Genomic DNA, 15,996 nt, shown 5'->3' with positions numbered 1-15,996 from the left:
CCAAGAAAATGTATTGACATTTATTTTAATTACAACTTTTCTGAAGGCATTGTCTGACCTCATAGTATCTGACAATGTTAATAGTCCAGGCACAGAGACCAGCTGCAGCTGTAGATTTGGTCCGAACTAGATCAGGGTGGAACTCTGGGTTTCTCAGATACTCTTGTTTCACCACAGTCAAACAGGTCTCATGGATGTGCTCTTTGTCATATGATACTAGGGCCTGCAGGAAATCATCCACCTGACAGACATAAGGACAAAAATAGGTTTCATAAAATAATGAATGGAAAAGGCATGTATCAGTTTTAACTTTTCAAATAAATCTGATCAACCAATCAATCCCTTAAATAACTTTTAAACATTCTACGTTTAAAATCCTTAAAACATGCTTTTGGTATCCCCATTTAATCCTAAATTCTACTGGCTTTTTAAAAAAAACAAATACATCCTTTTATGGCCAAACTTGCATAAATAACAGCTAGAGGTTGAGAGACGGATCAACACACTTGCTCCCCTCCTGAGAGAGCATATTCATAGAGCCATCCAGCTGTAATGTGAGCACTGGAAAGATGCTGGGCAGGGCCAGGGTCAAGGCCCACACACAAATTAGATTGGCATTAATCAGGCAGATGTGATTGACATGATGACAGCTTAACCTTGCCCATGAAGGCCCGCGCCGCCTTCCAGCTCCGATCCTTAGGCACTCGACCACGAGGAGCTAGCAGAACCATCACAGCTGCTGCTACATTGATCACTGCAGCTGGAGGGTTTGGAAAGGCCTTCAGCTCAGTAAGATTCACCTAAAAAAACAATTATAAAAATTACATTTAATCTTTAGAAAAACTGAAGATTTTATGGAAAATTGTCCAGGTTGATAAAATTAAGCACCTTGTTGAGGGTGTGCAGTGCTGCTGTCGCAGCTGTCAGTGACGGCTCTGCCTTAGCTAGATCATTTTCACAGTCTTTCTGTTTAACCGCGACTTCTTCCTGGATGACAGCAACCTGTACAAAACAACCACAATGAACTAAATCACAAAAAGTATATGTAATGAATGGTGTGACATGGTGTGGTATGAAGAGTGCAATGCCAAAAAGTGGCATGAAAACCATTATGTGATCGGATAGCTCACCTTTTGTGCCTCAACATCTGCAGCCTCTCTCTTGCTGCTAACTCTCTCAGTCTGCAGTCCAATCTTTGTAATTAGACACTCAATATTCTGTTTTTTAAAGGTCAGCTCAGATTCTTGGGATGCCAATTTAGCCTTCAGATCCTCAACCTAATACAGAGAAGAAAATTGTTACACATACGACAGTGTGTAATACGTTTAATGTCAGGGGAAATCCTGCCCTGTTTAAATCTAAGACTAATACTATTCCTACTTTTCCTACCTTAACCTTGTACCTCAAACACTAATATTAGCCCCCTACAGTATACTGTATAATAAAGACGTTTACCTGAGTGGCAGTGGTCTGGAGTTTTTGAAGGCCGCTGTCAAGCCGGTTCATCTTGTGGTGGAGCTGAGCCCGACTCTTCTCCAGAAGGTTCCTGTACAGGGTGATTTGCTGGAGAAAGCTCTTGGGGGTGGTGTAATTGTACCTCTTCTCATTGCGCTGGTATTTTTCACTTGCCTGGTTGACACTGGTGTGAACATAGGCCATGAAAAGACTGATGGATTCCTGGACGGCAGGCTGTAAAAATAAGCAGACAAGGGGGAGAGGGGAGAACAGGGAGAGCTGGATTGAGTAGAGTTTAACATCCACAATCTGATGGGGACTGAAATATTATCTTCATAAATTTTGAATTCATCTACAAGTTTTGCCATCTCACTTGGCTGGCCCTGACTTACTCAATCTGAAATTTAGGTGCGGCTAGCAGGAATGATTGGGCTTTGAAACCTCTGCGAAAATAATGTCTTTAGACTGCTGACGTTCAGCTTGTAAAACATGCTCACTGTTTACATTACCTCTGATGTCCTCCAACTTTCTAAACACCATCTACAGCGGCTGTTGTACTACATTCCAGCTAGGTATTCATCATATGTTGCTCAATGACACAAAGCCTTTATTAATCGTATAGTTAGCAATCAATTAAAGCAAAAACAAATGAGCAGAGAATACAAGGATCAAACCTAACCATAACTCACAAAAAGCCATTGTTAATGATCATGAGCCAGTAGGGGAAAAAATCATTATTAATTAAGATCTGACATAATGCTTTTTGACAAAGCATGCTATGCTCAGTTGAGATGCGAACAAAGTTCTCATTGATTGGTCTTGTGCAACAACTATTAGGGGGTTGTGCATTTCTAACTTTATATAAATGATCATTTCATTTCCCTGCCTCTTTAAGATAAACAATCATTTATGATCATTAACGTAATGTCTCACATACTGTTTTGTTTCAACTTTTCAAAATATTTTGTTATTAATGCACTTTAACTTAAATAAACACAAAAGTCCTTTCTACATCCCCAATCATGTTATTATTTAATTATTATTATTATTTATTGTTATTATTTTCTCCTCTGAGTATCTTTCTATTACTATAACTTTACTGCTAATAGAGTTGCAACTAATGATTATTTTCATTTTCAATTCATCTGCAATTATTTTCTCAATTACTCGTTTTCTCTATAAAATGTCTGAAAAATATGAAAAATGCCTTTTATACATTTTCTACATCCGAAGATAGTGTTTTTTTTATAGATCTTTTTTTGACTGACCAACAGTTAACCCCTCCTCCCCCAAAAAAGGATCAAATGTTGACATCTGAGAAGCTGAAACCAAAGTGTGAAGTGTTTGGCATTTTTGCTTAAAAGATGACTAAAACGAGTATTTGATTTTTAAACTTGTTCGACCGATCAATTGATCGACTAATGATTGCAGCTCTAACTACTACCACCCAAATCTAGAATACTGGTCTACTAAAGCTGCTGCTACATCCATTACACAACTCTACCTCCTACCGCTAATAATTTTGGTGCTTAAGTATCACAGCTTGTTAAGCACTAAAGCTACTATAGCGAACACAAATTCTTTTGCTGCACATGAACATCCACACATGAACAGATGTACACACACAAACAATGGAAAGTAATAGTCTGGCACATGTTCACATATGTGATGACACTTCCTGGTTGTGACAGCTGTGCCTCCTTAGAGGGTCGTTATGTGCTTAATCACTCTTCTCTCATTAACATAAATGATTCTGGGTTGTGATCGTTCCACTGCAGTGATGGAAAACAATGATATGCCTGCACTCACTGTAAGTCTCCAGGCATGTGTTCAGCAATTTGTCAGTACCTCAGCAGAGAACTAATGATGAGGGATCTATGGAGAAGTTAATCCAGCTGCACTGTAGTAATTAGAAGGTGTTCATTAAAGTCTAACCCAGTCTGGAATAAGGGGGTAAATGGAAAACCTTGGGTAGATACTGTACTGTATGTCACATCCACAGATCTCTGACAGCTAATACTGTTTAGCTGTCAGAGATCTGTGAATACTGATTATTATTTGCAATAATAGTACATAGCTGAACACGTGTGTTGGAAAGGAGGGAGAAACAAAATAATCATTTCATTTTGAATTGAACTATTAGGAAAGAGAAAGATTATAACATCAAGTCCTTAGGTTCAAATGCCTGACCTCAATGTCTTCAATCTCTTGGATGAACCTGTAGCTGACCGATTGCAGAGCTTCAAAGGTCCAAGGATGGAACCAGTCAATGGTGGTGCATTGGACAAGAGCAGGGAATCGACGGGCCCTAAGACGAAGGGCACTGCCCACGGGAGACAAACACAGTACCACCTACAAAAAGGGAAGCAGGGACACAAAGAGTCACTCAAGCACACATACACAAACAGGTCCCTACAAACATGCATCCCCATACTTGAGCATGATATACAGCCAAGTGCACATAGGAAAATCAACACAGGTCATAGATATCACAGATGCATTCACAAGGGAAACCCATAACTGGCAACATTCTATGCCCCCACCTTCGTCAGCTTGGCATGCGGACAGGCAGCAACATTCCCAGTTGTCTTGAGCAGACGGTGACGCTACCAGAGGCCCTGGCGCAAAGATTAACTGGATGGCATACATGTGTACTGAGACAAGAATTTCCTTCCTTTTAACCCCCCAGTTTGTCTGACTCTGTTAATTCACTGTGTCAAACATATTTAATAACACTAAACAGCAGCTGTGCTTTTAATTTTGTAGCTCCAACATGCTGGAGTACGTGTAAGATTTTCTCATTAATTTCATGTTGTGAACATCGGCTGCGCAGGCACATTCAAGTGCTATCAAAAGTCCTCAAGTGCAAAAGCGATCTAATTTGTGTTTTCAATTTGTGCTGGTCACTTTATGTGTCCTCCACTTCAATAGCTGGCTGAGGCTCCAGCCGAAATAAGCACTAATGGCAGCTAGACGCTGCTCCAAAAACCAAACAAAAACAAATGTAATCTTTTTTTCTCAGAAAAAAAAAGGGTTTTCTACAGGGTATGAGTAACATGTTGCTGCTGCCATGTGAAAATTTACTATTACTGTCCTAAGGGTGACAATATCTTAAGAAGAAACATTGCGTTGTTGACGGAAGGCATCTCACATAGACATCAACACTGAATAGTTATGACATGATAACTGAACACATTATCTGTGTGAAAGAGTAATTATATATCAGTAACTTTCATTCTTCAGACTGATAAGGCTAAATGTGCTGGTGAATAATGATGTTTTTAGAAGGAAAATTAAAATTAAAAAAGACTAGACCGTGAGCTGTAATCGAACACGGTCAGTAAAGAATCTCCAGCAGTTCTCCCTGTTGTCCAGCAGTCCGAGGGCTCGGACCTCAGCTCTCATACCCGACACAATACCTTCAATCTCTTCCTCACTGAAGAGCTCAGGAATTTCTCCTGGAGGGAAAGGCACAGTCATAATATTATAATTTTCAGAATGATGAGACTGACTAAGTTTAATAATTGATGATGTACATTCATGAAGAAAACTATGTTGACAACAGGCAAGTTCTCTCAGGTAGACACAGCAGAAACACAGTGTGATTATTATGGGGTTTGGGTCTGACCTGATGCCAGTAAGTCATTAACAATGACCAGGAACCGCTCATCAGGTATCTGTGCATCAGTCAGGAGCAGAGCCACACGCTGGTTCTTCACTCCAGTCTTGAAGAACAAGCCTGCCAGGTCCATCTAAATAAAACCACACATGCCATGAATGGACACCTGCTGTATCATGTTCATGCTGAGTCCACTAGAGAATTTCAAATTGTCCAACAGGAATCAATGGGATAGCACAAGTCCCATGATAGCACCTTTATTTTTTTAAAGAGGCTATTAAATGATTAAAATCGACAAACTTGCTTCGTCAATGAGATATTGAAACATTTCCCAGTGGCTTTAAATAGTATCTGACAAGTGTTTCCCGCGTCAGTGGGGAACAAAACTGAATTACATCAATATCCTGCATGCAGCTGGAAGGAAAATTGATCTGGCAAATTTCTTTCAAAGAAACCCTGATTTAAGTTAATTGTGAATAGTAAAGGATTGTAACTACAAGCGGGTTATACAGTTATATTGTGCTTGATGTTCTGTTTGGCTATAATCCATTCACAACATCAATATTTACCTTGAGGTCCTGGATGCTATATCCCTTACTCAGAGTGATTTGGAAGACTTCCACAGAGGATATGTAGGCAGCCAGACGGGTCAGGCTCTGCTTCCCACTGCCCCCAACCCCGACCAGTAAGCCATGACCCCTCGGAGACTCCAGGATACGGCTGATGCGACAGCTGGTAACAACACAGTCTTTGTTATGCTATGAAACCTCTCTGCCTAACCATATGTTATAAATCTATACAGACAGTCTTTCAAAGTCTTTATAAATATTTTAATTTAATATATTATTTTCATTTTCTAACATACTAACACACACATTTTTTCAGTTTTAATTATGAACTTTTTTTATATTCATTTTTACAGAATTTTTATATTTTAAATATATTCTTTTATTATTATTATTTTATTTTGTAACTTTTGCCGTTTTATTTCCTTATCTAATGAAATGTATGAAATGAATTGTCCTTATGTACTTTATATATAGCTTTGGCAATATTGTTGCTTTAAATTCATGCCAATAAAGCTAATCTGAATTTGAATTTAAATAGTCTCCACATCAACGGCATGGAGGCTTTTAACATATGTCTGTAACTCACATCATATAAACTTCCCTTCCTGCATTAAACTGCTATCTTTATATTTCATAAAATTGTTTATGTCCTTTTCTTACTACTTTTATGTTGTGTTTATAAGCTCTTGCTTTAGTTAATGTGTGTTTAATATCTTAGTTTTAATTTAAGTGTGCAAAACACTTCAAGAACATAACTAAGTTTTCTCTGATCTTTATAATGATGTGGGAACCAAATATACTTACATATGTTGCATTGCATCTTCAAACATCACCAGATTCATGGCTGCATTGAGCTCATTGTAGCTCTCCAGGGCATCTGTGAGGATGGACCTGAGAGCAGACCAGTCTGTAACAGGAGTATAGGAGGCTTCATCACCCATTTGGACAAAGTGGCAATAGAGGAGGGGCTGCTTTGTCACCTTTTTGTCCTCCAGTCCCTAGAAGAGGACAGGGATAATAAATCATTTAAATCTTTTGGTCAGTGTTAATAATGTTACCTGGAGGTGAAGAACAGCAATTTATACTGTTTGCACTGTTTTTCAGAATCCGTATTGCACCTCAAAGCATTCATGCACAGTTTCCATCTGGAGCTTCTGGAAGAGCTGCAGGTCCTTGACATCTACCAATCTGTCTGAGTACACTCTGCAGGACTCGTGGAGCCACAACAGTGCCAGGTCAGTACTCTCTTTCACACAATCAGGCCCCGCAAAAAGGATCCCCTGAATAACAAACAAAATATATCAATATTTCACTTTTCAGTCAAAAGTCTAATTGCAAAAAATTGCTACTACCTGAAAGACGTTGGCCAAGTCTCGTAGATTAAATGTGTAGTGAAATTTGATGGCTGTGGGCAGAAAGCTGTGAACCATCTTGTGATGAATAGTTACGGCAGCTTGGACCACAGCTGCAGCGTTCCTCTGAACCAGCGGATTGAAGAGCTGCTGCTTCAGGTGGCCACACAGGATCTGACTGAAGATTGACATCTGAACTTCAGATGACGGAAAGTTCACCGCAAACACTGAGAAGTATCTCTGTAGAGAGAAAAGGCACCACCAAATGTCAGAAAATATAGAGCACTGTATAATATTAATTATTAAAAAGATGCTAGTTTAGGGATGACTTCAATATCAACTCAAAATTTTCAAAACTTTCAAAACTATGCTATACTTAAAACTAAAAGAAAGTTTATATAAGACTATCAACACAGATGAAAAAATAATTATGATGCTACAATATGCTTCTTTTAAGAAATAAGATTAAGGGCAGTTGAAATGGGAAACATACCTGTAGTCTGGGATTGATACTGAAACTCCCAGCAGTTGGATTCATACAGGTAACATACTGGGTATTGTGTATTTCTTTTAGGGTCAGTTTCTGTCTGTCATACCTACATAGAGTGATAAAGAAAAGAATGTTTGGTTTGATAAGCAGAACCGTAGTTTGGCAGAATGTTTCATGCTGTGGCGTAAGACTCAAACAAACAACTGTAAAACTGGTACTAAGTGTGCCAGTTCTTCTCACCAGTGGCCATAATCCAGATGCTGGCGTATAAGTGTGTGAGGTTGCACTGTTCCATAACTGTCGACAGCAGGCATATTAATATCATCTATGAAATATACCATCCTTCTGTTGCCTACAGGGGAGTAGCTTTTGCCTGCTCCTTTCTCTAATGGTCGCTCCAGAATCACTGCAAGAGAAAGCAAAGTGATTGAACACATACAAGACAAAACACATTGCTTTTTTAAAGAGCTAGAATAATCTTTCCCTGGTCAAACCAACTTTGGGAGAGTCTACCCTTTCTGAATCAGTGAACATTACCAGCAGGTGGTGCTAGAGTTTACTTGAAGTGTTACAGAACAATCAAAAAGCCTCACTCACTCTGCAGCATGAGGGAGTTAGTGTAATAGTTGAAGGGTACTTTTGTAGTCATGTAACTCTCTGGCAGACAGTCTAACTTGTTCCTGACAAGTGCAGTCTTTCCCACTCCAGCGTTCCCCACAAGCATCAGTGGCTGTCTCCGCTCCAGCAACAAGTCCATGAAGTACCGAAGGCGCACGGTCTCTGCTGTGTGCACCAGAACAGCCTGCAATCACACAAACAGCAGGACGACAGAGAACAGAAACATACATAGTTATTATGGCTTTCTTTGAGTGTGATTTATTGACAGACATGTGTTCAGTGAATTGTATGTGATTTATAATTTCTTGTATTTCTCCAGTACACCACAACTATTCTGTCATAATAGCATCATTTGCTCAGAACAAAACCCTACTAATTACAGCTCAGCAAGAGCCTCTGGAGCATTCACAGCTGTACACAGGAGCTTAAAGAAAGACAATAGAACGTGGGTGATAGCTCAAGCCTTGTTGCTCATGCCTTCACCCCCACACAGTCTAGTATGGGGTGTACTAGATGGTAATCAGACACAGTGGAAAGCCTATCATCCATTCTAGGGCCCCTGCCATAACCTCATGATGTGACTTTACCCTCTCTTATTATGTTCACTGAGGCATACATATATTTTTAATATGACTGTATTGTTCATTTTTAGTTATTTTTCTTTAAAATGGCTGCTTCTTGTGATCGTGTATGTGATTATTTGTCAAACAACTTAGAAAGGTCTGTGTTTCTGAGGTTGCATGAGGGGTTCTACTGTCCCATATTTATAGAAGCTTATATATTCTTACCTGTAATGGTGTACAAGTTTCCGTTTCAAATGGAGGCACGGTATCACTCCAGGGCAGGAACCGTCTGGTTTGAGGGTCAAGGTAATAGTCAAACACTGTACCCTGTGCTGGTAGCTTCACTGTCTTCATTTCTTTGGTCCACCACTGACTGAAGTCTACCCGGTAATCAAGGAGCTGGAAAATCATGGAAAATATAATATCACGCATTAATTCATATCATTTCAACAGATAACATTAGTCCAAATGATTGACAGTTAAACTTATATTATTCTTGGTCACATGACACTCTTGACATATCTCATGCCTCACCCTATATTTATACCTTCATGAAAGGAGAACAAAGAAAAAAAACAGGAGTGAGTGGACAGATAACTAAGTGGACTACAGTCCTTGTCGAGGGACAACAGTTTATTTTTGAGCAACATTTGCTTTATTACGACACAAACACTTGTCATGTCAACACTTATGCACCCATATTATAAAATGTATATTTGCTATATATAAGTTGATATATAAAAGAAAATTAAATTAGAATTGTTATACCATACTCATTTTCATCCCCTTTGAAGTTATACCTGGTCTTGATACAGGGCCCCACCAAAAGCCCAGATGCAGCCAAATGTGAAGTATGTTTCATAGAGCTCACGTGGAGAGTCAGAGGGAATATTTTCTGGTGTTAGAAGGCAGTCGAGCAAAGTGCAGAGTGTCTGTGCAAGAAGAAAACAATTTTTTTATTGGGATTTGCTGAGGGCATCATCATATGAAAGAAGGAATAAATTCCCTGTATGTGCTTGTTGTGTACCTGCACCATAGAGTTTTCTGGGATAGGAGTGATTGTCTTGAAGGTGTTTCTCATCTGTTCTAGACAACGAGGAACATATTTTTCAAACAGTATGGTGAGGTGGGCTCGTTCTGTCTGGCGTTCTCGTTGGTCAATCCAACTGGCAACGTACCTGAGCAGCAATCCAAGGAATAATTTTACATTGCTGTGCTGATCTGATCATGATCTGAATCAGCGTCCCTTGTCTTTTACGAACAATACATGCATGATATAATGATACAGATGATAATAAAAAAAACAGCATTTCATTGAAAACCTAAAAATGCTTTTATGTTATGTGAATACAAATTGTGTGACTTACGGGTTCCAGCCCAGGTCCTGGTGGTTAACATAGAGAATTCCTGCTCTGGACACAGTAGCAGGAGTGGCCGTCCTTAGGTGACTGATTTCAAACACCAGTCTCATGGAAGACGTGAGTGGCACACGTTCATTACTGGCCAGAGTCAGGACCTGAAAGATGTTATGAAGCAGTACGTCCATATATCATAACATTTGAATGGCTAATATGACAGACAGGACTCTACCTAACAATAAGGAAAACCCCTTCATATCTCATCAGGTTTGACAGACTTGCTTTAGAATATTTCAAAAGGAACACTATCACCGTGACATGATTCATTGCTCTGGAAAAAGACCTCCAAGTACTCACAATCCAGGAAGTGATTGCTGAAGGAGGGGGAAAGAAACATCTTTTTCTATCCCTACCACCTTGGTTGCGTGTTGTACAATAGCTTATGAGTGAACACGGGGAGGTACCTTGTTGTCATCCATCACTGTGTTGAGTGATTCAATCCACATCGGATCAATGTCTCCATCCAACACAATCCACTTAGGTCCTATGTGGGAGATGTTTGCTTGCTCTCGCATCAGTGATGAAAGCAAACCTTACACAGATTGAAGAACGCAAACAACAACTGAGATTTTAAGGTAAAACCTCTGTTGACATTTAGTATGAGTTAGCACTGGTTCAATGTGTAGTTATTCTCATTAAAAACCTAAGCTCTGTTTACCATCTTTCCACTCTCGAGTTGCGGGATGGATGAAGCCAAACAATTCATCTCTGTCCACTGCCTTTGGATTGAGGTCATTCCATACAGGCTTCCTCTTCAAGTTTACGTAGGTTTTGTGGAGAACTCTCAATATCTATTGAAAAGACAAATACCTGACATTTGATGTACCTTACAAAGTGCAGTTAGTTTACAATTTCTAAGGCAATAAAATCTGACCTGGCTTTTCCCAGTCCCTGCATTTCCAAGAACAAAGACAGAATGACGCACTGCCACGAGTTCCTCCAGCTGCACCACCTGACAAAATAAATGTTTAGAACCAGATTATTTCATTCCTTTTTTAAGCACTGACCAGGTACACACTGTGTCATGTCCAACCTTAAGGATGAATGTCTCCTCAGGCTGGAGTCGGAGCTCCAGTGTAGTCTTCCGGATGGCCTTTTCAAAGTCACAGTCCCTCTCTCTCTCCACCTCCACGCCTGGGAAGAGGTCTCCCAGCAGTCCCAAGAAGATAGTCACATCCTCAGTCACAATTTTAGGCATGTTGAAGTCCCTCAGCGCACGCATCAGCACCTGGGAAATAAAGTGCACTTATAGATTATATAAAACAATGGAACTTCCTCTTGTGGCTGTGAGATGACGTGCACATAGAATTCACCTGTTCCTCTGGTCTACTCTTGTCTCTTCTTCTCAGTGCCCCGGCCACAACCAGAACAGACTTGACAGCACGCAAACCCCAATCATAGTGGTCCTAACGAGAATAGACAATCATGATGTGTATTCCAGTGTTTATGTTTATAATAAATTATATCATAAAAATTACTAAGATTTACTGAATGTATCGCTGTGCTCCTGAGGTATAGCTCTCTGTTCTAAGCCAACATTATGAAATATAAAAGTGCTATTAAGTGCTTTTCTCCTACCTGCTTGGACAGCAGTTCCTTGCAGAGAGTGTACAGAGTGATAAACTTCCTGGCTAAAAGCTTAGCACCACGGAAGCCCTCTGCCACCAACATTATCTCACAAATAAGCTCAGTGTCAGGCACCACCATGGCACAGGGTCTACAGTGGGACACAGACAGTGCAGACAATGAACTTCACGCTGAGTAAAGACATGGTATTAACAAAATGACTTTATTACTCCCACCTGAAAAGAGCCTTAAGGTTCTCAGGTAGCTCTGTCCTGCCTGCATAGCCAGGGTTCATAGTGATGAAAATCCCCACAGAGGGCTTTAAGGCAATGTCTTTATCCAAGAACAGGAACCTATGAGGTTGCAAAGAGAGTTAACCCAATTTTTTACAGTATAAATGCATTATGTATTCAGATTCAGTTGCTTACCTTTTCTTTTTGGAGCGAATGGCATCCTGTATAGTTTTGACCTGCACTGCTACAACTGACAGAACGTCTACAGCGATACGATTGAACTCATCAAAGCAGCCCCATGCTCCAGTTTGGGCCAGACCTTTGTAGATGTTTCCAATTGACTGAACATAAACAAAAAACTGGTTTTAAACATACATGTTTAATTAAACATCTAATCAAGACATAACCTGACCAACACTGAATTTCACACCTTGTAGTCCATCTGTTCAGAACAGTTGAAGATGTATACCATGACGCCCATGGCTCTGCCCAGATCCTTAGTGGTTTCAGTTTTCCCTGTTCCAGCGGGGCCTGCTGGGGCTCCACTCATGGTCAGGTGGAGTGACTGAGTTAAGGTGATGTAGCACCTAAACATGCCCATGGCAACAGCACACAGAGAAACGCAAATGTGCTACTTCAGCAATGCTGAATGTAGCAAATGTATTGAAACGAGACGTTACATGCATAGACTGAAAACTGATAAGCAGGAGAGCTGACCTGTCTGTGAGGGGAGTGATGACTAGACGAGGTGTATTTCCAAGATACTCGTATGAGTAAAGGAACTGAGCGTCACAGATGTTAACGAAGCAGTAATGCTGCTGCTCATACCAGCAGTGTCGGAGCTGGGAAAGCCACTGGAAGGCCTGTGAGGTGGTGACCTGTGAACACAGGTGGCTGCTTTTTAACTATGTCAATCCTATGTCACAAGCGATACGGTACAAGTTTGCAGCAGGTAGTATGATGATCATAACTAGTTAAAATATAGTCTTTTTCCCCATTACATTTAGGCTAACCCTAGCTATATGATGAGTAAATTAAGTTACAATCCCAAAGTTTGCCCAATCAGACCTAAAGGAAATGCTGATTATGAAATGATTCAATTGCCATTACCTTTTGGGCAATAAGCCTGGTAACAATGTCTCTCGCATGGACATCAATAGTGCATATAGTCATGATCTTCTGCCTGTTGCCTGAGCTCAGTTCTCCCAGCAGCATGCTGATCAACAAGTTGAGTTGAGAAATCTGGAGGAAGGAAGGAAAAAAAAGATTCAAAGCAATGCTGAGGAAAATTGTCAGAAGAGTGCCAATTTAAATTCCCACGAGACTGAATTGACAACAATCTGCTTTGAAATCATATTTCCTGTCTCACTTGTATAGTTAGGTATTGAAAGAACAACATACACACTGTATGTATGAATGAAGACCATGTGGAAAATTCAACAGACACACCATTGATCACTAATCAACCACTGAGACACCAAAGACAATCAAAAGAAGACGTATGTTCTATGACAGACGATCCAATCAGTGCATTGAAGGGAGAGAGAGATTATTCATACAACCACCAAGGACATGCCAACCTTAAATAGTGCTGATGAAATTGACACAAGTGATGTTGTAATACAACTATGAGTATAGCTCACCATGAGGCTCTACAAACCGAACTCAGGTCACTGACTCTGATGTGATTACGGTGGCATTATGGAAATCATGTCAATTAGAAGTTGCCACTTAGCACAGATTACACACAAATTAGTACAATGTAATACTATCTTTACATTTAAATATACACTGTATACCTGTATATATAATGCACACTTGAAATGAAATTAATTGAAATTAAATTGCAATAATGCACTTTTACACCTATGGTCAATTAGTATAGTAGAAGCATCAGCAACATCAAGATGAGGTCAAATTTTTTTCAAGCAAATGTTTACAAAAATGTTAATGTTTTTTTTATTTTGGATCTTTTCTAGCCAACTAAGATGCATTTAATAAAATTCTATTATTGCGTGTTCACGCATCACACGATGTACCTGTTTCTTGTTGTAGTCTTTTAGTGCAGACTCAAATCCTTCCTCCAGTCTTTTAAACACAAGCTCCATATCATTGCTCCACCAGATCTGAGATCCAATGAGAGCCACCTGGGCAGGGAAGTCGAGAATCCACTGCTCTCTGGGCCTGTCCTCGTACACAGACACAGCCTCAGACAGGTGACCCCTGACACATTCCTTCATAGATTCCTCCAGACAAGTAAGCCACGCCTCCACCTATTGTAAAGTATTTTTAACATTAGTTAAGTTATTTTATAAACTGTGATAGATAATTCTTAATTAATGGAATCTTACCGGACCGTAACAGCTACATTCAGTCTGGAATGGGACATATTCCCTCTCTTTGCTGTACATTCCCACTGCAAGTTTCGGATTATCCAACTGTTTGTTTTTGGCAAACTCAAGATCTGACATGTTGTCAAATAATTTTGAGAGGTGGACAATTACCTGCAAAAGAGTCATTACATTTTGTATGACAGATACACTAGAGAAAAAGTGACACTGGATGAATACTAAAACAACAATGAAGGGAAAGTCTACATAAATGTACCTCTCTGGGACGATTCCCTTTAGAGAGGATGTCCAACAAGTCTGCAGATGAAATAAAGTAGAATCGTGGAAATGCAAATCTCTTTGTCTCCAGATATTCAGCAAGAGCTTTTTCACATAATGTCAGCCTATTAAAAGAGAAAGTATGGGAATTCTGTCCACAAAATAGCAAACTGTGAACAGTATATTGAGAATGTATTGAATAAACATGGACCTTTTTTGTAGATCCTCTAACTTCTCAAATAGATGAAGTTTGTTGGTGGCCTCAATCACGTTTTTAGTCTTAGCGCTGTCCAACATTAACTCCTGAAATAAGCAAAATCAACAATGTTATACGATGATGAGAACAATGAAATTTGCATAACTAAATTACTGGTATTTTAGGGCAGACCTGAAATTCTGCATCTATAGCTTGGAATCTGTGTGCATCTGCAGGCAGCTGTTGACAGATGTCATCACAGCCTTTGAAGATACTTTCCAGGTAGGCCCATGTCCTTTGGACCTCCATCCAGACCATCAGCACAGAGTCAGCCACAGTCAGCTGTTTCTGTAGTTCCACTACCTGGACCAGGAAGTGATCTACATGCTTGCTCTGAAAGATGCCCTGGAGATGAACCTTGTGGATGAAGAAATGGAGACGTGAGCATAGCCTATCAAAATCATTTGGTCCAATGTAAAACTCAAATACACCAAACTCCCACCCAAGCTTTGGCAAGAAAAAGTAATATCTTGATAACCTTAATATCATACCATATGTTAGTTTAATTTCAATGCATATTCAACCGCATCAGCATGCTGTGCCATAAAAAAGTGGGGATGGGAAACAGTCTGTTTACACAAAGATGGAGGCACTAAAGTGGCAAGACATCTAATTGCTGGCTATAACCCCCCAATGCATCTGGTGTATACGAATAAAGACCGCCATTGTGCAACAATGCCCTGTGTCCTACAGCAGCTATAAATCTAAGGACTCAATAGGGACCGCTCCATTCTTCATAGGGACCTCTCTATTCTCAGTTGTGCTGTTAGACAGTCAGACAGGGCGGACCCTTACTGCACTCTAATCTCTATTCAGCATATCAGTGCTTCTCACAGACAACTGATCTCAAGAACTTGTTGTAGTGTTTCACCATTATGCATTTTTCTAAGCTATGAAGTCACAGATAAAATATCAGTATCAATATAAGTAACTTAGATATTTACCTGATGATCCTCAAGAGTTTCAATAAGTTCCTCGTCACATTTAAGCAGTGGCACAGAGGTCTGGTAATGATCTTCATATGAAAGCTCCATTGATGCCCACGTTTGACTTATTTGTGTCACAACCTGAAATAAAAAATATTGGACCACATAATGGTAACATGTTTGGATACAAATTATCTTACTGTATAAAATATTATATTTGGTTTAGAAGTAACACCCAAACCAAATATAGTAACTACACAAGCAGCTGTCCTGCAAAAACTCCAAATCTTGTTAAAGTTATTAATAGCTGAATAGCTGGTAC

At 39.7% G+C, this 15,996-nt stretch overlaps 1 protein-coding gene across 6 annotated transcripts in view; it reads right to left on the bottom strand.

Annotated features, from left to right (window-relative positions):
- LOC123968004 (dynein axonemal heavy chain 11) overlaps window positions 1–15,996 on the bottom strand; it is a 35,992-nt gene that overhangs the window by 12,057 nt on the left and 7,939 nt on the right. For 4 of the 6 annotated variants that reach the window (XR_006824382.1, XM_046044448.1, XM_046044450.1 and 1 more), the window contains 36 exons: window positions 15,693–15,815; window positions 14,881–15,105; window positions 14,704–14,795; window positions 14,491–14,617; window positions 14,235–14,387; window positions 13,923–14,156; window positions 12,994–13,125; window positions 12,601–12,761; window positions 12,314–12,470; window positions 12,079–12,224; window positions 11,887–12,003; window positions 11,663–11,801; window positions 11,398–11,490; window positions 11,118–11,312; window positions 10,959–11,036; window positions 10,743–10,875; window positions 10,489–10,616; window positions 10,034–10,182; window positions 9,694–9,844; window positions 9,467–9,598; window positions 8,892–9,065; window positions 8,083–8,287; window positions 7,726–7,891; window positions 7,489–7,591; window positions 6,996–7,235; window positions 6,762–6,923; window positions 6,448–6,641; window positions 5,644–5,806; window positions 5,084–5,207; window positions 4,771–4,913; window positions 3,646–3,807; window positions 1,456–1,689; window positions 1,131–1,277; window positions 889–1,002; window positions 657–800; window positions 59–241 (listed from right to left, as the gene is read on the bottom strand). Coding sequence is in view for 5 of the 6 variants with exons in the window: in XM_046044448.1 (XP_045900404.1) it covers window positions 59–241; window positions 657–800; window positions 889–1,002; window positions 1,131–1,277; window positions 1,456–1,689; window positions 3,646–3,807; window positions 4,771–4,913; window positions 5,084–5,207; window positions 5,644–5,806; window positions 6,448–6,641; window positions 6,762–6,923; window positions 6,996–7,235; window positions 7,489–7,591; window positions 7,726–7,891; window positions 8,083–8,287; window positions 8,892–9,065; window positions 9,467–9,598; window positions 9,694–9,844; window positions 10,034–10,182; window positions 10,489–10,616; window positions 10,743–10,875; window positions 10,959–11,036; window positions 11,118–11,312; window positions 11,398–11,490; window positions 11,663–11,801; window positions 11,887–12,003; window positions 12,079–12,224; window positions 12,314–12,470; window positions 12,601–12,761; window positions 12,994–13,125; window positions 13,923–14,156; window positions 14,235–14,387; window positions 14,491–14,617; window positions 14,704–14,795; window positions 14,881–15,105; window positions 15,693–15,815 (5,523 nt within the window). In the remaining variant the exon portion in view is untranslated. Of the gene's footprint in view, window positions 1–58; window positions 242–656; window positions 801–888; window positions 1,003–1,130; window positions 1,278–1,455; window positions 1,690–3,645; window positions 3,808–3,998; window positions 4,748–4,770; window positions 4,914–5,083; window positions 5,208–5,643; window positions 5,807–6,447; window positions 6,642–6,761; window positions 6,924–6,995; window positions 7,236–7,488; window positions 7,592–7,725; window positions 7,892–8,082; window positions 8,288–8,891; window positions 9,066–9,466; window positions 9,599–9,693; window positions 9,845–10,033; window positions 10,183–10,488; window positions 10,617–10,742; window positions 10,876–10,958; window positions 11,037–11,117; window positions 11,313–11,397; window positions 11,491–11,662; window positions 11,802–11,886; window positions 12,004–12,078; window positions 12,225–12,313; window positions 12,471–12,600; window positions 12,762–12,993; window positions 13,126–13,922; window positions 14,157–14,234; window positions 14,388–14,490; window positions 14,618–14,703; window positions 14,796–14,880; window positions 15,106–15,692; window positions 15,816–15,996 lie in introns of those variants that run through there. The other 2 variants (XM_046044452.1, XM_046044453.1) reach the window with 2 other exon arrangements.

The sequence above is a fragment of the Micropterus dolomieu genome, linkage group LG03, assembly GCF_021292245.1.
Source record: "Micropterus dolomieu isolate WLL.071019.BEF.003 ecotype Adirondacks linkage group LG03, ASM2129224v1, whole genome shotgun sequence".
In the NCBI taxonomy this organism is placed as follows: domain Eukaryota; kingdom Metazoa; phylum Chordata; class Actinopteri; order Centrarchiformes; family Centrarchidae; genus Micropterus; species Micropterus dolomieu.
Note: the sequence above shows the minus strand (reverse complement) of the source record. Positions and strands in the feature narration are given on the sequence as shown.